This window comes from Peromyscus eremicus, chromosome 4, assembly GCF_949786415.1.
Source record: "Peromyscus eremicus chromosome 4, PerEre_H2_v1, whole genome shotgun sequence".
Taxonomy (NCBI): domain Eukaryota; kingdom Metazoa; phylum Chordata; class Mammalia; order Rodentia; family Cricetidae; genus Peromyscus; species Peromyscus eremicus.
In genome coordinates, this window is record NC_081419.1 from 150,500,943 (window position 1) to 150,527,038 (window position 26,096).

General features: G+C 49.8%; 1 protein-coding gene across 2 annotated transcripts in view; it reads left to right on the top strand.

The window, feature by feature from the left end:
* Nucleotides 1-6,267: 6,267 nt before the first annotated feature.
* Cdh4 (cadherin 4) overlaps nt 6,268-26,096 on the top strand; it is a 503,129-nt gene continuing 483,300 nt past the window's right edge. For both annotated transcript variants that reach the window (XM_059262058.1, XM_059262057.1), the window contains exons 1-2: nt 6,268-6,324; nt 8,337-8,448. In XM_059262058.1, coding sequence (XP_059118041.1) covers nt 6,268-6,324; nt 8,337-8,448 — 169 coding nt within the window. The remainder of the gene's footprint in view (nt 6,325-8,336; nt 8,449-26,096) is intronic.

The window sequence follows — 26,096 nt, forward strand, 5'->3', positions numbered from 1 at the left end:
GTTCTTCCTCCCTTTAAATCTGATATTATCCACTTGACTGTTTAATTTCATTTCCTCTCCTTGGACGCCTTGTTTTTATCTTCTCCCTCCCCTACTGCCTCTGGGATCCCATTGTCAGAGTCCACCCACCCCGCTACTGCAAGGCTCTTTCCTCCAGCTCCTGGCTGTGGTTCAGAAAGGTGTGGCCACACAGCCCCTCCCCTACTCCAAGCTGCCTGCTGACTCTATCACCTCTCTCAGCTATTCCTCCAGAACTTAGTCAGATATGTGTTGAGCACCTGCAGGGGATGCTGAAGACAGAACAGAACACTGGGAATAGATGGCCGCACTGGAGACACACGAGAGCCAGAGTGGTCCTGGCTATGTGGGGTGTGTCTCACAGCCTGGCCGGGATTCCTCAGACCTTAGATGGAGCTTCATGAAGAGCTGTGGTCAGCAGGGAACCTGGATAGAATGTCAAAGCAACTCCAGGGCCAGTGCATGTCCTGAGGAACAGTAGGGTGAGTAGGGCATGGTGATGGCGTGAAAACTTGCCAGAGGCCAGATGACACTGTACCTACCTCACAGGCTGTAGAGAAGTTGTCAAGACCCTAAAGGGGCCATCTGCAATGAGACCACCTCAGATCGAACTTCCCAGCCAATCCCTCAGTCCTGGTGTGCAAAGCACATTCAAGAGAAGGAAGCTGCAGGGATCCAGGGCAGGCAGAGATGGCTCCAACCACTGGCCAGACAGAGTGCACAGGCTTGGGGTGTGTTTTAGCGCAAAGTCTAAAGAGGAAAGAGCTTTTTAAAACATGAGAAGTCAGTCCTCAGTCCACTGAGGGCCTGGGATCTGGGTCACCAATAGCACTGAACCCACGAGAGACACAACTCTATCCACATGAGAAGGCCTTAGAGGACAAGTGGGGGGCACCACCACATTGCAGGGAGACAGGGTCCATGCCTTCATGGGAGTGTGATAATGCTGTCCATCAGTGACTCCATTCTGATCTCCTCTTCTGCTGAGAGCATCTGCATACCAGCAAGTGACTAGCCAGACAGAATGCAGGGTCACCTGTCAGTGCCCTGGGAAGTGTGTGTCTCCACCTCACCACCAGCACCCCCTTTCCCAACAGCAGACAGAAACCTAATAAACAAAGCAGCAACAAAACATGTCATCGATTCGGGTCACAGGAGAGTCACATCTCTCTCCCCAGTTAGACCTGTCCACTCTGACAACTGCCCACTTTGACAGCTTTCTTTGGATTTTTCCCTTTTGAGTTGTACATCCTACTTCACAGATGCCTCCAACGGTCTACATCCCTTCCCACAGCCCCAGCAAACACCACAGTGTAATGGCTAACAGCAGGAGAATAGACTGAGGCATCATGAGGCCCCAGTTCAAGCGCCTTTGCTAGCTTTAGTCCTCAGTTTCCTCCTGTGCAAAATGGAACAAATGTGATGTGTGCCAGAGTGCTATACACATCCTACATCACTGGGAGTGTCTACCAGGTGGGGATCTGGGCTGTCTGAGGAGCGGGCGAGCTTCCTGTGTCCCTCTCCTCCATGTACAGAGAGGATATCTGCTGCAGTGCATAGTCAGGGGCGGCTATGACGGCCTAGGGCCTACCAGACGCTTTCCCGCCCCAGGGAAAGAACAATGCCAGCCAGAAGGAGGGTGCTGAGGGCCAGAGTGAGGCTTAGCATGGCTTCTGAACTTCTTACTGGCTGAGGTCAGGCAGGGTGTGGAGTCGAAGGGAGAGAAGACAGGAGCCAGGACTTGCCTACCTCCCTGTTGACTCCTTCAATCTCTGGACCAGGATGGATCCTGGCAGCCGAGCACCAGGCCCAAGTCCCACTGCCCCTTGTTGCAGAATCTCAGCCTGGAACTGGTGTAGTGGTCAAGTCTGTAATCCTAGCACTGGGGAGGCTGAGGCAGGAGGATTGCCAGAAGTTGGAGGTGAAGGAGAGACTATCTGACAATGGGCCATGACAGGCCATTCACATGTCCAAGTCTTTTTTCCTATTGTGGGGCACTAGGATTGCATGAGGTCCCAGTTCTAGGCTTGCACAGCAAGGCTTGGCCGGCTGTAAGTGACAGTGGATACTGAAGGGGAAAGCAGGCTGGAATCTGAAAACTCCAACAGTGCAAGGATGCTCCTCCTCCTCTTCCCAGGGAAGCTTGGCCGGCTGTAAGTGACACTAGACTTGCAGGCAGAGAGCTACTTGTGCTATGTTCACCCCTCCCTCCTCCCTCTCCTCTCTCTCTTGCTCCTTCCCTGAAGAGTCTTCTGTCCTCTGTGCAAAGAGGCTTTCAGGAGGTGGTAGCAGGTAGATTCCCTTCCTTTCCATCCTGCCTCAAATATTCCTAACAACCATCCCCCAAGGACCTGGCTTTATTTTATGAACACAATTTTTGCTAACTCTGCCTTCTTTACAAAATGGCTTTTTCATTTAACAGTGAGGTGCCTAAAAGATATTGATAAATGCAGGCTGAAAAGATGGCTCAGTCATTAACATGCTTGCCACAAAAGTATGAGGACCTGAGTTTGAACCCCCAGCACCTGCTCAAAAAGACACCCATGGCAGCATGCATCTGTTACCCCAGCACTGGAGAGAAGAGACAAGAGGAAAGCTGGGGCTGGCTGGACAGCCAGCCTAGCTGAATCAGTGAGCTCCAGGTCCTTCCAGAGACCCTGGAGATATCAACAAAGTGAAAAGCAATTGAGGAAGACACCGGAGTCAAACTCTGGTCTCCACACATAAGCACTCTCTCACACCCACATATATATGTGTAAATACCTGCATGGACACACACACACACACACACACACACACACACACACAAATAGGGAGTGCAAAACTATGAACACAGGAAAAATCAGAGATCTGTGAGCATTTGATTTGCAGAAGCTGAAACCCTTGCTGTATGCCCAACAAGTGGGAGATGTAGAAGATGACCCTGTTTGCAAACATCAACAGCTTCACAGGTGTTGAAATCACTCATCTGACACCCCCTCCCTGATGCCTTTTCTTAAGTTCTCTTAGGAACTTAAGCACTCCCTTCTAGGGCTGCTTACTCAGGTTCTGAGGGTCCAGGTCTCAGTGGCTTCCCCGTGTAGGACTGGTAGACAGGTCAGAAACTCATCTTTTACCCACAGAGCCCAGACAAGGGACCCAAGGCCAAGGAAACAGCATTCCCAAGGCTTCTTGATCCAGGGAACTCCACGGGAAGCAATGTCTATGATTCAAATGTTAGTGTGTGTGTTGCTGTTCACGAGGGTGACTGCTAAATGCAAGGGTTCAAGAGTCTAAGACCTTATTCCCTGGACAGCATTGGTGGTGCCAGGATCTTCACTCTTCTTTGTATGATGCAAAGACGGAGTAGTAAGTTTTTACTGCAGATTTTAGTATGGGCATTAAGAGAAGGGCTTAAGGAAAAGATGATATTGACTCACCACTGTAATCCCCACACTCAGGAGGCTGAGGCAGGAGGATTGTTGTCACTTTGAAGCCAACCTGGGCCTAAAAATAGAAAAAGAAAGGAAAGGAAAGGAAGAACAGAGGGAGGGAGGGAGGGAGGGAGGGAGGGAAGGAGGGAGGTGGAAGACAGTGTTGCCCCTTGAGGACTGAGCCTAGAGAATCTGTATTTTCATTGGGGATTTGCATATTGCCTCCTAGGTAGATGAGCAACTTCCCAAGTGGCAGTGGTGTGTGTGTGTGTGTGTGTGTGTGTTGGCCTGTGGATTTCAGTAGGGAGTACTGGGTGAGGGGCCCAAGAACCTATATTTTTAAGCAAGCTTGGCCATGCAGCTGGCCATGCAGCAAGTGACAGACTAGGACGGTCCCTGGGAAGAGCGACTTCATGTTTTCTGTGTCTCAGCATGCCCTCTCCGCTTCACTCAGAACAAGTCTGACAAAGCAATGCTCTCTGCTGGACTCGCATGGGTTACTGCAACACTTCTGAGCCATGTTCTTGGAAACATGGGTTCCCATAAGATGCCTAAGCCTACTCCTTGAATAAATAAGTTTGGAGAATGCTGCCCATGCCAGGGGTCCTCCTGGGGTCTGCCTGAGAATGCTGGTAGCCATCTTCTAGTCCATGAACTCGCTAGACTTCCTTCAAGCCTGGCTAGATAACAGGAAACTGTACAACTGCACCCCTGGGGTAGATACATTTACATACTGCTCCTGATTCACAGCAGGGCTGGCTAATGCCAGGAGAGCAGACTCTGTCAGGGAGTCACACTGCATGTCTGGAGGGCCAAGGCTCTCTGACACTTAACCATAGGTAGCCGTGAGATGTACTAAGTCCAATATTTGAACCTCAGGACCCACCTGCTTCCTCCGGCCTTTCCCTAAGTTGACATGGTTGTCTGCCCAAAACATAACTGGAGAGAGGAGGGGCTCTTCCAGGTGACTGCCTGTTGCTTTATGTCTAGGTTTACTGAGAACACTGAGTGGCCCCCAAGATGGCATCTCAAGACAACACAGCAAAAGGGAAGGTTCAGCAAACTGCTCAGCCGGGCAGGATAAAGTGTGTTCAGGAGGAAGGCACGTCTTTAAGGGACATGTGCACTGGCTGCAGAATGGAATTTTCCAGAAGGATTTGCTCCCCATCTCTTCCTGACTGTGCAGTGGGTCTGAGTCTGTAGTGTAGCCGTCTCCTCCAGGTCTCTGTGCTCCTGCGAGTAACCCCAACAATGACTGACTCACCTGGCGGCACTCAAGTCTTTCCTTTGGTCTGGGCGCCTCTCTATCTGGGGTGAATGTTTCTTTATGTCTCCCCAGAAAAGGCCACACAGCAGTCTGACACCACAAGGCTGGCCCACCCAGCCATGTTAAATTAGTAGCCTCTTTATGCCCTGACAGGCCAACACTGGCACAAGCTGTTGGAGCATGGTCAGGATGGCACAGACTGTGTCCCAATACTTGGTGGTACAGCCAAACCCAGCGTCATATCCTTAGACAGAGCCCACTGCGCGTGCAGGGTCACCTAGAACCTGACTTCCCGTGGGCATGAGTGCGAGCCAGTAGACCAGCCAACAGCTTAGGGTGCCAACCACCATTGGGGGCGGGGAAGCGGGAGGCAAGGAGGAAAAGGTCTCTCTTCCCAGCTGACTCTGACTTTGGGTCAATTTTATCCACTCTTCTCAAACCAGAGATATTGTATTCTGGACACAGATTCCCTCAGAAGAGAGACAAAGAACATGTGAAATATCTGAGCAAACATTCCACTTTTCTCTTCATTGCTTAGATAAGGAAGGAGCGGGGAAGCCTTCACTCACAATCCAAGCTGCCCTTATTTTTCAATGGGAGCGATATGATCCTTAAAGAAAAAAAAAAAAAAAACCCACAAGTCGGGCTTGGAAATTGCCCATGCGAAGCAAATGGAGCGGGCCTGCCCAGGGAGCTGACAGGCCTGACAGCTTTGCCTGCTGGAGATCCTTCCTTTTCGGGGCCTCTGATTTCTTCCTTGCCTTCTCAGGCCTTTCTGCAGGAATGAGCAGGGTCCCTTCCGAACCTTGTAGTGTACTCAGAGCCAGGCTCACACTGTAAGTTTTCTCTTGGGCTGAAGGGGTCAGAGGAGCCCTGTCCGCGGGAGAATGACCCCCTCCCTTCTCCCTTCTCTTCTGACCTCTCTAGGTATACTCCTCAGTTGTTCGGTGGACTGGAGGCCACCACAAAGGCCTGTGTCAGGGGAGTTAGAAGACACAATGGCTGAGGAAAGTGTCCACTCTCCACAGTGGGCTCCGGAAAGAAGCTGACCTAAGATCACGGGGTGATCGCGAGGGCGTCCCACAAACTATAAAGGACATCTAACTTGGGGACCGAGACCCCAGTACCGTCTTCAGTCCACACAGTCTTTGCTCCTAGAGGCCGAGTGTCCTTGGCTACTTCTGCCCTGCCGAAACGGAGCTCCAGATGTCTCTAGGGACTGATGCCGGCGGGGCAGCAAACTACCAGGCTCGCAGGCTGTTGAGCGAGTAGCCGCGGGAGCGGCGCCTTTAAGGCCCGCGTCAGGCCCGGCCGGAGGGGCGGGGCCTCGGCGGGGCGGCCGCGCGGCTTCACCTGCAGTTCCGAGCGCGCGGAACAGAGGCGCGGGCGGCTGCGAGGCCGGCGGACGCACCGGCCGGAGGGAGCGCGCCGCCGGCCCACTTGGCCTGGCTCCCAGAGCCGGGGCGGCGAGCACGGGGAGCAGCAGGGCGGGCGCAGGCGGAGCGTTGCCGCGGAGGGGGGAAGCCGGGCACCGGGAGAGCGCCAGGGCGGCGCGGCGCGGCGGAGACCATGACCACGGGCTCGGTGCTGCCGCTGCTGCTACTCGGGCTCTCGGGCGCGCTCCGGGTAAGTTGCCGCCTCCCTGCTCGCGGGCGGTCCAGGAACCCGTGGGGTTGGCTGGGCTACCCGGGTTCTCTCATCCCGCCGCCCGCGCTGCACGAAGCCGCCCGCGATCGGAGCCGGGAGCTGCGGGGCGGAGCAGGCTTGACCCGGGATGCCATCTCGCTGCCCGATCTGCGCTCCGGGGCCGCCCTCCTTGGCGTAGCGCTCGCCTCCATCGCCCGGCAGCAGCGCATCCTGAGTTCCAGCCGCTTGCCGGGGTCGGGTCCGCTGCGCGGAGCCCTCGCCCGGGTCCCGTGGGTGCCACGGAGCGCAGCTGAGGTGGGAGGCGGAGGCGACTACGGGGCGCGGGCTGTAGCCGTGGTGTCTGGCGAGTCCTCTCGACTTAGAGAAGGACCGGAAAGAGGGCGCGGCGGGAGCGCGAAGCACTAAGCCCGGGGACAGGAGCTGGACACACGCGCTATCCCTACACCGTCTCTGCGCGGTCCCTAGCCGGCACGGTTGGGTGGCTCAGGCTCGCTGCGGGGCCTCTGCGCGGCTCAGCGGCAGCTCCCGCGGCGACCCTGAGCGGAGATAGAGTGGCCCAAACCCCCTCTCGTGGCCAATCGGTCCGGTGGCCTGCTCGCAGACACGCCGAGGTATTCTCGGCGATGAACCAGGGCCGGGGACCGCCCGCTCCGAGGCCACTGGACCGTCGCCGTGCGCGGGGAACACGCCCCGGGGGGACAGAAACTTTCCCGGCCGACTTTCGCCTCCCGCGGGCTGCAAGTGCATGTCGGAGCTGCAGTCCCCAGGTTTGCGATTCTGAGTTTGACCCGAGGAAGATCCTCAATCCGACCAGTCCTCTCGCAGCCTCCGGGGCCAGATTCCAAAGAGCTACAGGCTGCGGGCTGCGGGTGGCCTCCTAGCCGAACCCGGGCGGCGCCGTTGCGCGCAGCTGGAGGACTCGGCCGGCAGCGAAGCGCGTTCCGCTCCGGCGGCCAGCGAAGCGGAGACTGCCGGTGCCGCTGCGCCCGCGGCTCCTGGAGCTCACCACCAGGGACACGGCACCTGGTGCGCCTTCTCCGCCGGTAGCGGACTGGATTGGTGGGGACACATGCTATCTCCCTTTCTGGCAGCTTGGGTGGAAACCCCTGCCCACTCATTGCCTTCCCTTCCTACAGATCTAGACTTCCAGAGGAGCGGAAAGCAAGCCCTTCTGGTCAGTCAGGGGAACCCTCCCTCCTGACTAGGCTTGAAACAGGAGCTTCAGGGTGAATAAGAGTCCAGGACATTGGGTGGGTGAACTTCACACACACACACACACACACACACACACCCCTTGCCTACACACTACACACACACACACACACACACACACACACACACACGTACACACACACACACACACACACACACACACACACACGCACATGCTTTGCCTCCTTGCAGCCTGGTAGCAGAACTGGTCACTCCCTTTGCTCAGCTTGGAAACAGCCCTGGAATCTCTTTGATTTTGCCAGCTCCTTTCTTGGAACCCCACCCCTGTGGCCTGCGGAGGGAGGCTGCCTCCTCCACACCTAACCTAAAGGCAGAGAGCTCTGAAGCCTGGAGAAATGGTTCCTAGCAGAACCCCCTCCCTCTCCAGCGGCCTGGCTTTGCCTGTGGCTGGGTGAGCCACTGGTGAAGCCTGCTGGTGCTGCTGATGCTCACCCACCTCTCCTCCCTGGCACCTCACCGTCTTTTTCTCCTGCCATATACCAACAAGGGCCCTCTGGTACCTGGTCTAGGCATCAGCTGACCCTGTGCTTCCCACAGATGTAGGTGCAGCTGTCCGGTGGGGGAAGATTCTCCTAGCCGGGGCTAATACAACCTGAAGTTCCCCCAGAGACCTGAGGATCCCAGTACCACCTCTGGGTGGAGATGGTGGTTTATCTGCACTTCTCAGCCAGAGGCTTGTGAGGTGGCCGTGACAAATGTGGGTTGGATTAAATTTCTGTTAACTTATTTTAGATTCATACTTTCCTTTCCATCCCCAGGCCCACCATGAGGATCTTACAGTCAGAGAGGCCTGCAAGGCTGGCTTCTCCGAAGAAGACTACACTGCATTGATCTCCCCGAATGTCCTGGAAGGAGAGAAACTACTCAGAGGTAGAGCAGGGTGTGTGTATGTGGAGGGGGCAGGGATGAAGTGGAAGGCTTGGCTGGCCTTGGAGCCCTGCTTTCTGCCAAGAGATGGTTGTGAGATCAAGCAGGTTCCAGTGGGCCAGCTGAGAGGCTCCTGGCGAGTGGTGAATGATTCTGAATGCCTGCCTGTCATTTTGGACTGAGGTGAATCATTTCCTGGGCAACAAATGGGAATTCGCGTGGAATGTTGTCACCCAATGCTGTGCAGGGAGACTTCTTTACAGAGTATTTTTATGTATGAAATGCAGGACTCTTAAATTATCCCCACTTTGAAATGCGTGACAAAGCAGACGATGTTGTTGGGAGCTCGGTAAATAAGCCCACAGACATTCTGCTCACAAATGTGGCATGTGGCTTTCATGACTGCCCCTCCAGTGATAGGAAAACACAGACCCCGGGGAGGGGCATCGAGCTTCTGAAACCAAGGTATGCAAGGGGCAGAGGGAGATGGCTGGAAAACTCATTGCAAATCTGTTTCCCTTTTCCAGACAACTAATTAAACTTTCTGTCTGCATAGAGTGGGAGATAAGAGACTTGTCTCTGAGGTTTCAGTCTAGGTGTTTTAGCTCTTGGCCTCAGTTTCCCAGAAGTTTGAACTGATATCGTAGAGACAGGGGAAGTAGGCTTTCCGAAGGGGTGTCAAAACCTAATTTCCATATTGGCTCTGAAGTCTTAAGGTTGTTGACTTCTCCTGGTGAGTTTGTGTTGTAGGAAATAGAGCAGCTGTCTATGAACAGGTGTGTACAGGTGTGTGGAAGCCCTTACCTGCACAGTGAGAGCTGTTCTAGGCATGTCTGCATTGACTCAGAAGCAGCTGTCAATTCACTTGGCCATAAAATCCTAGACTTAGAGCTGTGAGTTGTTGTTTCTTTTCTTTTTCTTTTCTTTGTGGAGGAGTGGTTGTGTGGTTCTCAGGTGTGAACTTCGAAGGCAACAATGGCATCCCATTGCAGTGTCAGAAGGTTGCTCCCACCTGCTGGACATGGCCCCTTCCAGCAGGAATCTTTCATATTTTTGTTCCTTACAAATTATGTGAATTAAAACAGCATCCAACTTTTCTGATGTTTTTCATTTTACAAATTGTGAAGCCAAAGCCATTTGACCATTGCTGATCATAAAAAAAAGAAAGGAAGGAAGGAAGGAAGAAAGGAAGGAAGGAAGGAAGGAAGGAAGGAAGGAAGGAAGGAAGGAAGGAAGGAAGGAAAACTTGGAATGGGTGGGCCTCGATGAGAAAGTGTGTTCAGGACACTCCAAGAGCTCCATGAATGTTTTGATTTGGAGTTTGATGAGGTGGGCCACCTTCCCATGTCCAGTGTGGCTCATCCCTGCCATTGCTGTGTTCTGGACTCCATCATGCTGACACTGGGACACGAGGCCTCCCAGACCTCCTAAGAAACACAAGGAGATCTTGCCACACCCAGTGACCCAGACTTAAGAGAAAAATGCTATTTGGTAACAAGGAATATCTACAACAGAAAATAAGTCTCCATCTCTTCACCATGCTTCCTAGATCACGCTGGCATCCTAACTGTGTGCATAGCTAGGCCCTACTGTGTGCTCCAGTCCTCTTAGGCATGTGGGGGGTACTCTATCTCAGAGAAGAATATTACCTTCAAGATGTCTGGGGTCTATGCTCCTCTTTCTCATCCCTGGGGATGGGTTATAGCCATGTCCGCATTACTTCTCCATAGCTCACACCCTCTGCTCTCTCCCTGTTTTCTTCCCCTTGAGCTTGAGGTGCAAAAGATGTCATGAGCAAAAATGTTTTTATATCTTAGAAATAATTTTACACACACAGAGGTGAAAACTGAGGCCTATGATACACTCAAGCTAGGATGGGCAGACATGGCTGGGTGTGCAGAAAACTTTGCCACTCTGAGAACCAGTGAGGATGACTGTCAGAAACAGACACGGAGCTCAGAGCTTCCGGTAGGTTCTGTGCTAAATAGATAATGACTCCTGATAATTGAGTTATTCCGAGGGAGAGAGCTTAACCTTACTTAATTTGACAAGCAGAGCTTCCCAGTCATGGTTTTACGGTGAGCACGCCATGAGCTATTACCGGCCGCCCCGTGGCTTCCTCTCAATGCCTGAGTCAGCTCACCGGCAGCCCTGGACCTCCACATTCCAGCAGGGGAGATTTGTTACACAGTAATTAACTTGTTTGTGATAAATGGGTGGAGGAAATGTCGTGACATTTTGTTTTATGTCTAAATGAAAAGCATTTGCATTCTAAAAAAAATCCTGCTAATTAGGCTTAAAATAGTTTTCCCCAACAGGGTAACAAGTACATGTATAGCAGCCCTTTGAAGATACAGAACCACTATGTACAGAAAGCAGGACGCTCCTTGGGCCTTCATTGTTCCAGGTCTACTTGGCTTTGCGTTTCCCTGATGCCTCTGCTGGCGAACATGGAATGTTGCCCGCAGTGCAACCACGGCTCTGTTCTTGGAATAATTTACTTATGATTACTGATGCATGCTAATATCTAAATACGACAGTCAGGTTCTGAGGGCTATCAAGCAGCCTGCTCCAAGCCCTGCTTTGGGCTGGGGCAAGTACTTAGGAAGGTGTCTCTTTCTCTCCTGGGTGAATTATTAATGGTCAACCTGCCCAAGGAAGCTGCAGGCCGGCATGATGACCTGTGTTATCGTCCCACAAGAAGGGCAAAGACTGAGTCTACCCTGCCCAATCTCACAGCGGAGAACTCCATGTGTGGGGGAAGGTTTCAGGTGTCTCAGGGGAGTAAAGGATGTGTGGATTGGGTCCCTGCCACAGTCTTGGAGAAAGGTGACTGGGCAGAGTCCCTGTTTTGATGTGTACAGGAGAACTGGGGTTGGTTGGTTACCTGAGGAGATTCTGTGCTGAGTTCAGAGAAGTTATAAAGAAGGGCTTTGCCGCCGATGCTTGCATCTGAAGATTTCCTCCCTGTCTCCATCTTCTGTTAGCCTGGGACAACCTGTGTACTGGCCACACTTGCTCCTTGTCAACCAAATGTTTCTTTTATGTAAACCTTGATGGTTGCAAAGATTCCTGACCTATCATTCAGTTTTTATCATATTTACTATTCCAACCTACTTGACCAACAAGCTAAGGCCTTGTTAACAGGACCTTAAATAAGTGGGGTTAATTTTACTCATACTACAGTGAGTGCTGAGATATGGTCTTGGGCTGGGGCAGTGGATCAGATCCATGTCTATGACAAGCCTAATCTTTATTCTTATCGTTCCACCATCTAATTTGTTAGTTTATTGCCACATCACCATAGACCAGCTGCTGTGGCTCCGTGTGTTGCATCTGAGTTTGGGGCAGAAAGAAGAAATAGAAGACTCCTCTGCTTTTTTTTTTTTTTTTTTCCAGTCTCAGGAAAATTTTTCTTGTAATCCTTGCAAGGGTTCTCATTGGCTACCACCAGGTCACATGGTGTTCTGAGCTACACAAATTCACTGCTGCACTTGGTTTACCCCCACCCCACTTATAACCCACTTGCTGGATTGGGAGCCAACCAATTTCCTCAGGTAAACAGCCTTAGTGCCTGACACACAGCACTCCTACAGTGCTAGGGTCTGTGCCTGAAAAGGAAGGCAAGCCATGAATTATTTGATGTTTCTCCTCTCCCTCTCTCTCCTCCTCTCCCTCTCTGGTCCCCATGTAGCTGAGCTTTGTCTCCAACTCACCATGTAGCTAGGGATGACCCCAGCCTCTCCTGACCCTCCATCTCCTCCTCTCAAACGCGGAGGACTATGCCTGACCCCCTGCTGACCCCCTGTGCCATATTCGTATGAGAGGACAGCTGAGCAAAGGTCACGAAAGGCACCTGGGGTCAATGTCGGAGACGCCACTGAAGGTTAGCATTGCTCTGCCTTCAAGAGGTGCTGTCTTCCTGGGTGTTTTTAAAAGATTCATTTTTAATTGTGTGTGTGTGTGTGTCTGTGTGTGTGTGTGTGTGTGTGTGTGTGTGTGTGTGTCTGTATGGTGTGGTGCGTGTGGTGTGAGTGTGTAGTGTGTGATGTGTATGTATGTAGTGTGTGTGGTATGGTATGTATGTTTGTGTTTGTATGTGTACTAGGTGCATGCAGTGCCTGTCGAGGCCAGAAGAGGGCATTGGATCCCCGGAACTGGAGTATAGACCATTTTAAGCCATCATGTGGGTGCTGGAAACTGAACTTGGGTCCTGTGAAAGAACAGCAAGTGTTCTTAACAACTGAGCCATCACTCCCTGGCCCCAATCCTTTTTGTATAATTCATCAAGAAGTGTCTCTGCCTGTGTGGTTTGACGGGACCCAGCTCTAAACCAAGTGATTCTGACAGGGCAGAAGTCATGGTCAGGTATGACTGTGTTCACTGCAGGCCTGTCCTGTGCTGAGCCTCTGGGGAGCTGAGCCTCACTGGAAATGAATGGCCTGGAAGTGGCATTGTTGGTCAATGCATGGCAGAGTGGGAACTGCTATGGAGGCTGAAATAAAGACACTAATGGTATGTCTGGAACCCTCAGACCCCCCAGGCTGCCTAGCCATGGTCCTCCTCACTCATTTTCTGTACTGGCCTATTTTGCTGACTGGGGGCCCCATTTAAAATGTCTATATAGGCTTTTACACCCACATGGCAATGTGACCTCTTTCTGGTCAGTGGTATTTAATTAGGTTAGGCTTCTGGGAAAGCTAGACTTTTTAATTTTTTTTTCTGACAAAGAAGAAAAGGCTAAGCTAGCCATGCCTGTGACTCTTTCCTTTTTTCTGGAACACAGACGTGGTCTTTGTGGTAGAGTAGCCATTTTGTGACTGTCAGGGTGGTGGAGCTGACCTGGGCACAGATGCACCCGAGCACCTTGGCAAGGGTGAGACAGGTAAGCAGAAACACTACAGTTGAGTGACTAACAGCACCCCCCAGCCGAGGGTAGCAATAGTGGTGGGCACAGGCCATAAGCCTTTGCCTGAGCTGCTGTCTATGGCTCCTCTACCCAGCCTGAGGCCTGGGTCTCTGCTCCTTTGTGAGTTGGGCTTTCCTCCTGCTCCTGAGTTGGGCACACTGGGGTGCAGGGAGCATGCATGGCACACTGGTAAATGTTTGTGAAATAAGTGAAACAAATTGCCACCGATTCTGTTCTCCTCCAGTCAGGGACATGGATGTATTAAATGTGTCGAGTCAGGGCCTTCACCCAATCCCCCAGGAGACAATGGCTCCAGGAGTGTCCTTGGCACCCTGCAGGAACAGAGGCCATGCTGGGTGTCTTCCCTTACATGCCAGTTAGTCAACACACCACAGTCTTGACAGAAACAGAGGCACTTGAGGCTGAGGGGACACAGTCCTGAACACCAAGCTACGCTTGCTGCTCCTGTTGCTGGAGGAATATGTTGTTAGCATGAGACACTACTGCTTCTCTTGGCTGCCACTTCATGAGCCTCCCCAGAATGTCCACTCTGTCTTTGGGGCCAGTCTCAGCAACAGAGTTATTGATTTTCCAATAGCTTTTCTCTGACTTGGGTTTTAAACAAGGCTGCCGTGCAGAATGGGCAGCAGGGCTCTGCAGGACAAAGAAGAGCTGGGCCCAGAGATAAAGTCTGAGAAACACTGTTCATCCCGAGTGTGTGGTTCACATAGAGAGAGAGTCCTAGCAGCCAAGGAAATAAGTGCATACACTGCCCTACGTGTTCTGCCATCAGTCTCTGTTCTGGCTGTAAGTGGTGGCCTGGGGAGATGAATCCCAGAGTCTCACTGCTTACAAAGAAATAAAGGCTTAATCAAGGGAGTGTGGCTCTTTACTATACCCCACACCATGGGCCATGGTTCCTGCCATGCTGCCCTCCTCTCCTCTATCCCTGTGACACACCAATGTCAGAAAATAGCTTTCTTTATAGCTTCTAGGATTAGCACACCAGTCCCAGGCAGAGAGTGGGGACACACTGAAGACTGTGTCTTCAAAGCATTCGTTTTGATCAAACCTGAAGATGAAGGACCGTGAGACTGTGTAATCGTGATGTGACGACTTCAGCTTCTTCTGAGCAGCCCTTGGCAGATATCTTACTAAATCCCCAGAAAAGCCTGTTGCTAGATCAGAAACTGAGGGTCAGTGAGGCCGATTAGTCGATTGCTCTTCTTCCCATTTGTCCAGCCCTGCACTTCTAGCTACTCCTGCTCTCCCTGTGACATCAGAGCAGATGGCACAGAGAGTCTAGAAATGGATGTATACAGTCAGATCCCCATATGTTCAGAAGCCACTGGTACAAGAACCAAGAAATGTGTCGATTGTCCCTCTGTCCATACAGCTGCATCATGGAGACTCGGCGTCAGAAGCCCTCAACAGCCATCACTCATGCTCAGACCTCCTCCTGCATTATGTCCCAACTTCTTGGGCCCCTGGACTCATACAAGCAGCTCTGGCATTGGAAGGCTGGGATTCTGCAATGCCAGCAGTTTTATATTCTGAATAGGCAGCAGAAAGTCCTGGGAAGGACTTTCAGATTGTGTTAGCACTGGGCATACAGCAAAGAAGGATCTAGATCAGGATTTGGCCAGCTCTGGAAGCCTGAACACACTTGCTTCTGGCTGGGTTTGTGCATAGAACCACTATTGCATCACATTGTGACCCCTGGCACCAGGAACCTGGGGGGAGGTTGAGCACAGTTTCATAGGAAGGTCCTGGGATCCCAGCTGCCTTACACATCTCTTGTAGGATCTGGGGACATACATTCCTCATCTCCCACATGTATGTCCTTTCTGCTGGGGCCTGGTGTCCTGGCTATGTGTTGAGTCCTTCTGTCCTTGTCTGTCAGTGTGACCTGAAGCATTATAGAGCTCCAGGCCCAGTCCTTGTGAGCCTCAGTGTGAATTTCCTCCATGGTGCCCTCTCTAGCCAGGCACAGGATCCATTCCACCAAATGGCACTTACAATTTTTTTATTTAAAAATATATTTACTTTTATGTGCATGGGTGTTTTGTCTGCTTGTATGTCTGTGCAGCTTGTGCATGTCTGGTGCCTGTGGAGTCTAGAACAGGGTGTCAGATCCCCTGGGACTGGAGTTATAGATAGATGTGAGCCCCACGTGTGTGCTAGGGATTGAACCATGGTCCTCTGCAAGAGCAGCCCATGCTCTTAACCACTGAGATATCTCTCCAGCCCATGATTTTTGAGTCAGCTGCAAAGACATTCAAGGTTTTGTTTTGTTTCAGAAATAGTGATTTTTGCAATTCTGCCCTGCTGGGTTTGTGAATTTTACTAAAAGATCATAATGAACTTCATACTACAGTCTAAATGAACTGTGTATGGGGTATGGGCACCTGTGGCCTTTCTTCATGATCCTTCATGATCTTAATTTCAGAATGTGGAAATTTTGTGAATTCCCCAAATTTGCAAGTGGACGTGGGTTAAAAGTGAGGATGGGGTGCCCCTCTCCCTTCTCTTTCTTTTTCCTGTTGGAAGTATAGTTAAGCAAATGGCAGAACTAATCATGAGGTGAGAGCAGGCAGGCGTTCATCTTTTCCGAGAATGTGCCTATTATTCTGACTTCTTGAGAGAGCAATTTTTCCTATGAGTGAATTTCACCAATAAAAAATGTCACGAGCCCTGAGAAGCCTCTGTCTATGGAGGTGATAAAGTTCTGTGGAGTGCCCTCATGGCATCCGCTTGATCCTTTATCCCCAGAGGGGCTCTACATTGCAAACCCAGTTTTTTTGTTGAAAGGATTTTGCCCTGGCTCTGGACTGCCCTCTCTCTGCTGCTTCCAGCACTGTCGTGGGGGATTCTGCATCCACCAAGCCCCATCTTCCCAGCAGCCTGTTACTTTGTTTTTGTGAATTAGTGTGCAAATTTCTTTTTGTAGATCTCTTCATGCTCTTCCACCCCCAGGAACACCATTCCTCTTCCATGTCACATGTGTTCTGTGACATCACCTCTTCCTCCTGGTCTCCCTTCTGCTTTTGTGACCTCTATCCCTCCTACACACACACACACACACACACACACACACACACACACACACACACACACAGCAATTTAAAGCTGAGATCTTCATATGAGATGGAACATAAGGCTTTTGTCTTTTTGAAAATGGGCCACCTCACTTAACATAATAATTTCCAAATCCATCAGTTTTTCTGAAATTCTTATGGTTTCATTTTTCTTTACAGTTAAATAAAATTCCATTGTGCATATGCAGCACGCTGCATTATCTATTCTTTTGTTGATGAACATCTAAGTTGACTTCACTTCCTTGATATCATGAACAGAGAAGCAATGAACATGGATGCAGAAGCATCTCTATGGTAGGATGTAGACCCTTGGGTATATGAATGTAGACCCTTAGTTGTATGATGTAGACACTTGGGTATATTATGTAGACCCTTGGTTGCGTATATGGATGTAGACCCTTGGGTATATGGATGTAGACCTTTGGGTATATGGATGTAGACCCTTCGGTATATGGATGTAGACCCTTGGGTATATGGATGTAAACCCTTGGGTATATGATGTAAACCCTTGGGTATATGATGTAGACTCTTGGATATATGATGTAGACTCTGGGGTATATGATGTAGACTCTTGGGTATATGATGTAGACTCTTTGGTATATGATGACCCTTGAGTATATGGATGTAGATCCTTGGGTATATGGATGTAGACCCTTGAGTATATTGATGTAGACCCTTGAGTATATTGATGTAGACCCTTGGGTATATGATGTAGACTCTTGGGTATATGATGTAGACCCTTGACTAGATGGTTGTAGACCTTTGGGTATATGGATATAGACCCTTGGGTATATGATGTAGACCCTTGGGTATATGCCCAGCCTTGGTATAGCTGGGTCATATTAATTCTATTTTTAGTTTTTTGAGAAACCCCCATCTTGATTTCCATAGTGGCTACACCAGTTTGCATCCACACCAACAGTGAATAAGGGGTCCTCTTTCCTCATCTCCTCACCAGCATTTGTTGTCTTTTGTGTTCTTATTCAAAACAGAACAGGGCTGGGGCAGGGCAGGCTGGAGTGATGATTCGGTGGTCAACAGCACTGGCTGTTCTTCCAGAGGTCTCCAGTTAGTGTGGTTCCTAGCACCCATGTTGAGTGGTGTCTTAGTTACTGTTCTATTGCTGTGAAGAGACACCATGACCAAGGCAACTAATATAAGAGAAATCATTTAACTGGGGACTTGCTTACAGTGCCAGGGATTTAGTCCATTATTATGGTAGGGAGTATAGTGGCACTCAGTCAGGCACTGGAACTGAGAGCTACATCCTGATCCATAGGCAGATAGAGAGAGGAAGACACTGGCCTGGCTTGGGCTTTTGAAACCTCAAAGTTCCACCCCCCCCCCATTGACACACTTCCTCCAACAAGGCCACAGCTCTGAATCCTTCAACCCTATCAAAGAATAACCATTCCTTGGCGACTAAGCATTCAAATATATGAGCCATGGGGGCTGTTCTTATTCAAATCATTACAGGTAGCTCACAATCACCTATAACTCCAGCTCCAGTTCCTCTTCTGGTCCCTGAGGGCTCTGTACTCATATGACATATGCACATACAGAGATACACACATACACATACACATAAATATGTAAGAGCAAACAATTTTTTAAAGAGAACAAAGGGCTGGGGATGTATCTCAGTAGGAAAGCATTTGGCTAGCATCTAGACAGCCCCATCTTCCAGCAGCAGCAGTAGCACAAACTTAAACAGAATCAAACACTTGGCCAGACTGTACCTACAAAGGCCATTTCCTTCCAATGCCCCATCAGGGGTCAAGGGTGAGGGAAGAAGTGTCTGGAGAGTGTACTTTGTGCCTGCATGTCTCCTTGTGTGATTCTGCTGTGCTACCCTCAGATTTCAGATGGTTCTAAGGGATGCTCAGGTCACATGCCACGGACTTAGGCTCTGTAGATGTTCTCATTTTACAGATTACATAGTTATTATTGTAATTTTATTATGATTGTAATAAATAATTTATTATGTAATTAATATGATTGACCCAAACATGGGGTTTATCAGCCAACACTTCTGAGTGTCTGGAGGCAGCCATGGGTCTCAGTGGGCTGGGATGAAGGTGTAGTGGTGACAGACCAGCTCCTTCTGAAGGCTCCAGGGGAGAATTTTCCAGTTTACAGTGGCTGTCATCCCCTCCATCCCCAGCCAGCAGTGCATCGTGTCTGCTCCTGCCATGCTTCAGTCTGCCCCACCTCTCATCTGGTTCAGGACCATCTGTGATGACAATGGCCCACTGGCATAATCTATGATCAGCTCCAACTTCAAATCCTTTAATTTAATCAACCGTAAAAGCTCCCCTTACTTCATCGGTACCCTGTGCAGAGGGTCAGGGGCCCATGCTGGTGACACAGCAGGCACTTCTGGAAGTCTCTCTGGCTGTCACATGTGAGGACTTGCTGAGCTCCCTGCACTGGGCAGCAGTCCCTGTTGGCATGCTCATGGGGAAAACTGAGGCACTGAGCCACTACTGTTAGGGAGCTCTCTGTGAAAGGAGAGCTCCAGCTTTTATGGCTGCCCATTTCTTCTAAGTCCATCTTGCCCTATGCACACACAACTATTCGATGTCCTGTGTCCATAATTAAGTATCCATAATTAAGACTCAGAGGGACAGCTGCATCCCAGTAGCCAGCTGAGAGGAGACTGGCCACAAAGACTGTCTGAAGGCAGACCTTTCCCAAAAGCTAAGGACTTCCCACATAACCACTTTAATTTGGCCTCGTTGGTTCAGACTCACTGTGTTTTCTTGCTGACAGTGTGTGGGGATTTAGGGAGGATTAAGGTAAGCCTTTAGGAATAGATGAATATCCACAGGCACTTGAGGGCTGCCTGTACCTCACTAATAGTCAGATGGTCCTTGTGGGGCTTGGGTGCTTCCTGTCTAGGAGAGTGGCACAGGTGAGCCATGGACATGGGAGGTGTTCTCGTCCGCCTAGTGGGTGCCTGGTCCATTTGGAGCACAAGCTGGTTGACTTACAGCCCTAAAATATGGATGTGTTTGTCCTGAGCATGCTCCTGGTGGCTGAGCATTCCAAGGAGGGACAAGGCTTGGTTCTGGGCTGTCCCGGGAGCCTGTGAGTGTGCTCGAGTGTCTAACTGAAAGTGCCAGGTTTCTCGTTTGTGTTACCCAAATGTAAGTTTGGACAGCACTGGTATTAGTGACTTTTCTTGTGACTGTGACCAAATACTTGACACAGTCTATCTTAAAAAGGAAGAGATCTTTTTGGCTCCCAGAGGAACGCAGTCTGTCGTGGCACTGAAATCATGATGGTATGAGTAACTTGGTCCATGGTGCTGATCAACAAGTAGAGACAGAAGAATGCCAGGGATCACCTGGCTTTCTCCTGTTTTCTCTTTTTATGAGAGACCCCAGCTCATGAGCTAAAGCTACCCATATTTAGGGTGTGTTTTACCTGCTTCACTAACACTCTAGAAAGTCCCTTACAGACACATCCAAAGGTAAGCCTTGTGAATGCCCCAGGTGTTTTATAACCCAATCAAGTAGGTGATCAAAATTAATTTTCACAAGTCTACCTCTTTGCCAACTTGACACCCAAATATATCACTTTATGAAATAACACTCCATCTCTGGTTCCCACAGGCTGGTAGTCATCTCATACCACAAGGTGCATCCATTACAGAGTCTAAAGCTCCATAGGCTTTCTTAGAAGTTTTAACAGATTGAAACTCCAGCCTAAAGTCTTTTGAAAATCAAGGCAACCTCTTAACCATGGACCACTAAAAATTAAACAAAACAAACACCAATTATGTGTCTTGAACCCATGCACAGAGTAAATATTTTCATTCTAAAAGGGACAGACGAGAGCCTAGCAAGGGAAAGGAGCCAAAACAAGACTGAAACCCGGCAGGGAAAACACCAAATCATGCAGCTCCATGCCAGGCATCTGGAGATCTTGGGAATCACCTGGGTACCAGCGACTTGAAAGCCCCACCTCTCCATCTTTGATACCTTCAGCATATGCAGCCTCTTCTTAGTAGAGAGAGCTGGATTCACCCCGTGCCATGGACATCCCATGCTCCTTGCATTCCACCATAGCCATTGCAACTCAGGCTTCACCTCCACAGATTCCCATAACACCCTTTCAAGGCCTCACTGCAGGGAACCCAGCCCTGGCACACGTTGCCTGATGTGTCAGAAGCTTTCTCACACATTGGTGCAAGCCTCCATGACCATGTAACTCTTGCACTTTGCATGTCTGCACCACCCAGCAAAATATAAAATACTTTTCTTACTGATAAACACTTCAAAAGGTTCTTGAGGCAGGGTCTCACAGTTTGGCTCTGGCTGTCCTGGAACTCACTCTGTAGACCAGGTTAGCATTGAACTCCCAGAGATCGGCCTGCCTCTGCCTCTGGAGTGCTGGGATTCAAGGTGTGTGTTCTTTCATCTTATTTTTTGAGACAGAATCTTTCACTAATTTGGCTGGCTGGCACTGAGTCCAGGATCCCACTTGTCTCCACCCCTCCCCTGAGTGTTAGGATGATAGGTGTATGGTGCCATACCCAGCTTTTAAAAATGTGGGTGTTGAGAATCTCAACTGAGGTCCTCAGGCTTGCATGGCAAGCACTTTCATGGGGAGCTATCTCCCCAGATCTGGAAGGTTTCCTTTTGGTCACACTAATCTCATTAACAATTATAGTTGCTTCTTCCACATCTGCCTTGGCTACACCTTTGAATTTGCTCCTGGCTCTCTTCTGCACCAAACTTAGCCGTTCTCCCTTTTCATGTCTTTCCTCTCTCTCCCATTATAGATCTGACCAAGAGCGGTGAGCAGTAACTGTGCCATGTTTCCTCTGCCAAACAGCCACAACTTTGCTTTTGAATCTAGTGTCACTCAACTTATGAGGATGGAAAGAATATAGCTATATTCTGTGTCAGAATGGGCTCTAGCCCAGTCCAGACAGATTCCTCATTCTCTGAAGCCTTGTGAATCTATCCTCTTCTGCATGCCTTTCTCTCAGCAGTCTGTTCTTCCAAATTCCCACCACAGAGGACCACTAAGCTCTACTTACAGAATTCTGAGGTTTCTCTAGCCCACAGCTCCTCACTTTTCCAAATTCCTTCCACAAACCAGTTTTGAACGCTGATGAGCCACACGGTCAGAGGACCCTCCTTCTTGATCCCTATTTTTGTGTGTTGTATGGTGATATTTTATTTGTACTAAAATGTTATTTGTATGTTAATAAATAAAGTTGCCCGGGGGTCAGAGCTATTAGCAAGCCATAGGAAAGCAGGGCAGTGGTGGCATACACTTGTAATCCCAGCACTTGGTAGGCAGAGCTAGGTAAGTCTCTGTGTGTTCAGGGATACAGCCAGTATTGGATACACATGCCTTTAATCTCAATACCAATCATAGAAAACCTGGAGGCCTTTACAGACAGGCAATGACAAGGCGGTCATGTGGTTGGGTTTACAACCAATGAGAAGGCAGAACAGAAACTATATATAAAGACTTTAACACAGAAAGTAGCTCTGGTTCGGAGAGGTAGGACCACCGCAGGAGGAAGGGTAAGATTTTAGCTCTTAGCTCTGACCTTTTGGCTTTCTTCTTTGCATTGGTTCTGTGTTTCTTATTTAAAAAGATGGTTGGTTACATCTACAGTGTTGTTTGCTTTTCTCATCATTTTGACCAAATTCCCAACAAAAAGCAACTAAAGGGAAAGGTTGGTTTGGGCTTCTGTCAGAGGGATGCAGTCCATCGTGAAGGGGAAGGCTTGGGACAGGGACAGCTTGAGTCACAGAAGCAGAGGCTGGGGAAGGCCAGTGTAAATGCTGCCTTCTCTTTCTCTCCTCTTTATTTGCCCCAGAACCCCAGCCCATTGGTTTTCTGCCCACAGGCAGGATGGGGCTTCCTTCCTCACCAAAACCTGTCTGGAAACACCCTTAAAGACACACCCAGAAGTGTGTCTCAAGGGTGATTTCAAATCTAATCAAGTTAACAATGAGGATGGATCACCACACGATCTATGCCAGTGTGCCTGGGAAACTGAAGGGAACCTCTGAGCAGTCCATACTGAAACTGCAGTAGGCTGCAGAGAGCACTTGGCTAGGAAGGTGGATAGGGCTGGGATAAGTAGATGATCCAGCCTTGACTTCCTAATCTGAAAATCAAGTTTAGAATGTTCAACTCTGGTCTAGAACCTGCCTGGCTGGTGCTGGCTCAACTGACTGAACTTCTGAGTCCAATCCCAGACCCTCTACAGTGAGGTCAGCAGAGGCCCCCAAAAGGTCCATCTTCTGGGAACCTCTGTGATACTGTCTGAAGAAATTGTTTTTGCAGATATATTTAAGAATCTCAAGATGATGTCATTCCAGGTGTGCTGTTTGAAGGATTAGGAGGTGTGGCTTTGTTGAAGGAAGTGTATCTTTGGGGGTAGGCTTTGATGTTTCAAAAGCCCATGCTAGGCCCAGTTCTCTCTCTCTCTCTCTCTCTCTCCCTCTCTCTCTCCCTCCCTCCCTCTCTCCCTTTCTCTCAGCCTGCAAATCAAGATGTAGTTCTCAGTTACTTCTCTAGCACCATGCTTGCCTTCATGATGATATTGGACTAAACTCTAAGCAAGCCTCCAATTAAATGCTTTAAAAAAAGTTGCTAAGGGCATGATATCTCTTCTTAGCAATAGAACAATGACCAAGCCACCGATTTAGCTGAGTGTGCCCTATATCTCACAATAATTTTCGTTACTAGGAACACAGAAGAGATTCAGATACATGTGAGGAGGCCATGTGGGAACATAACCAGAGATTAGAGCAATGTAGCCACAAACCAAGGTACTTCCTGGAACTTTCAGGGGACTGTGGTCCCTCTCGCTCTTCAGTGACTGACTACACCATCTGTCATCTTGTGCTACCAAGTGCTTCTTCATTCATTGCTACAGCCAATGAGAGCTAATCCACTCCCTGACTTGGAATTCCTAGCAGTGTGGCCTGGAATCTTCCTGAAAGTCTGTCTTCCCAGGAACCTGATATTCATGAAGTTTGGAGGGCTTTCTGAGGGCCAGCATCCCTATAAGCACCTGCATAGTTCACCAAGGTATCCATCCCACTATGACCAGTGTCCTTAAGCTTAGTGTAGTGGGTGACTAGGATGGTGTCCCCTCATTTCCATCTTGATGGAATGGCACAGAAGTTTCTCAGTCTCACAATATCACCTTATACACTGTAAAGTATGGTGTTAAATAATCTCTCTTCAATTAAAATATATATGAATTTGGCTTGCAAGATGACTCAATAGTTAAGAGCACATACTGCTCTTGCAGAGGATCTGAGTTCCATTCCTAGCACCCACATTGGGTAGCTCCGAACTGCCTTTAATTCCAGCTCCAGGGAATCAGACACCTCTGCCATGGACACCTGCACTCATGTGTACATACCCACATAGACATATACAAATAATTAAAAATAAACTAAACTCTTATACATACCTGCATATATATATATATATATATATATATATATATATATATATATTCCCTGTCCATTATCTTTCTCTGTCAAATGGAACTTACATGCTATGGCTCACAGGAGACCCTTAAGATAGATCTTGTGAATAATTTGTTAATCTAAGGACTTTATTTGGGAATGGACTGCTAGGCAGAGGCAAGGCACACTTCCTCTGCTGCTGACATGTGGAGGCACATGGGAGAACATTTATAAAACAAGCTGTGGAGATGCAGAAAGGCCTCCCTGATGGCTAAAGGTGCTTGATTCTCAGGTCGCAGCAGCTGCACTCTGGCTGTCTGGCTGCTCTCCTCCACCAGAGGAAGAAGCTTAGCATGGTGGTTAGAGGGAACAACCTCACAGCCTGAGGGGCTGCACACCTGTCACACTCACCCCTGATGTCACAAGTGGACCTTCATGCTGTGGGGGTCTTACCCAGGTGTGGTGGCTGTGGTCAAGTGGGCTAGCTTCCTCCCATCTCTGAGTACCTCAGTGTGGAACAGCACCAGGCAGGCCTGCCTTCTCCAGAGGTTGACAACTGCTACTGGATTCCAGACTGTCTGGGTCCCGTCACTTCTCCAGGCTTGAGGTCAAGGGGGAGCTCCAAGTCTGTAAGAGAGGATACAGAACATGGTCCCCTACATTGAAGTTGATGTTTCTTTGCTGGTGTCTTAGGGCAGCTCAGCCAGTCCCTGGAGGAAAAGCCAGGAGCAGTATGTAGAACATGAAGGGCCACACTGGCTGGTGAGTTCAGGGACAGGAGCAGCAGGCTGAGCAGGCAGGGTCCACTGGTGAGCTCAGAGCCAGGAGCAGTGGGCAGAGCAGGCAGGGCTCACTGGTGAGCTCAGAGCCAGGAGCAGTGGGCAGAGCAGGCAGGGCCCACTGGTGAGCTCAGAGCCAGGAGCAGTGGGCAGAGCAGGCAGGGCCCACTGGTGAGCTCAGAGCCAGGAGTAGTGGGCAGAGCAGGCAGGGCCCACTGGTGAGCTCAGAGCCAGGAGCAGTGGGCAGAGCAGGCAGGGCCCACTGGTGAGCTCAGAGCCAGGTGTGCAGGGCCTTATCTCATTGTGTTTTCCTAGCAGTCAACTTGGCATGAAGGGGAAAGATGCCTTTTTCCTTTCTCTTCCTCAGTGCAGTGTCCATAGACATGCTGGTAGCTCATTGTTGGGGACACCCATTGGTGTTTGGTCAATGAAAACTTTCCTGCCCATTGTCATCACATGCCAGCATCCCTGAAGGGATGGACAGCATGGCTCTGTAGTTCTTGCCTATTGGACTGATCGTTCCTGGGCAGGTACTTGTCTATAGCAACTAGGTTTCACCTCCTTCTCTGCTGGCAATAGATACCTTATGAACTCCGTTGGAAAGAGTTCAGGGCTCAAGTGTGTGTGGACAGAGCCTCACTTGCTTGAGGTTCTGGAAGGGCTGGGTTTGAAGTGAGGCCTAGCCTCCACCCCTGCTCTGTGCACGGCCTCAGAACCGGGCTGCTTCCTGCCTGGGGACTGTGGTCAGAAAGTGATGCACTCTGAGTTCTGGTCCCAGTTCTTGGCCACACAATATCAGCCAATAAGGATCTGCCACCCTATCCCATAGAAGGTCCGTAGCTCTGTGGGCCTTCTATGGAATAGGGTGGCAGGTCCCTTTCTCTGGCAGGGTTTAAGGATATGACAGGGTAATATCCAACAGTGTGTGGCAATGCACCTGACCCACCAGAACAGAGTTGTACAGACCTAGTCCTTGTCACCATTGTTTGTGCAAATGTGTGGGTCCTGCCTGGTGAGCAAGCACAGCTGGACTCTGCTCTTTCTCCTCTTTATCCAGTGGAACATCATCCCCTATCCTCGTCCAGCCTCGTTCTCAGAGCTGCCACAAGAATCAGTCCTCAAAGACTCAAGTTCGGCTCATTCTCACAAAAGATGGGGGCACACATTGGCTGGGAGCCCTTCCCTTCCATTTCCCCCAAATGTCTATGGAGGACCCCAAACTCCCACAACAAGCCCACTCTAGAACCTGGGCTCTGCATGTGGAGGCAGATGTCCTCTGAGATGAGCTTTGGCTCCTTTCCAGGAGTTCTGTGGCTCTCCCTGAAGACTTTCTCCTTAATTGTCATTACATTCTCATGTGTGGCCAGAGACCTTTTGGCCAAGGTGTGGTTTTTTTTAATTGAATAAA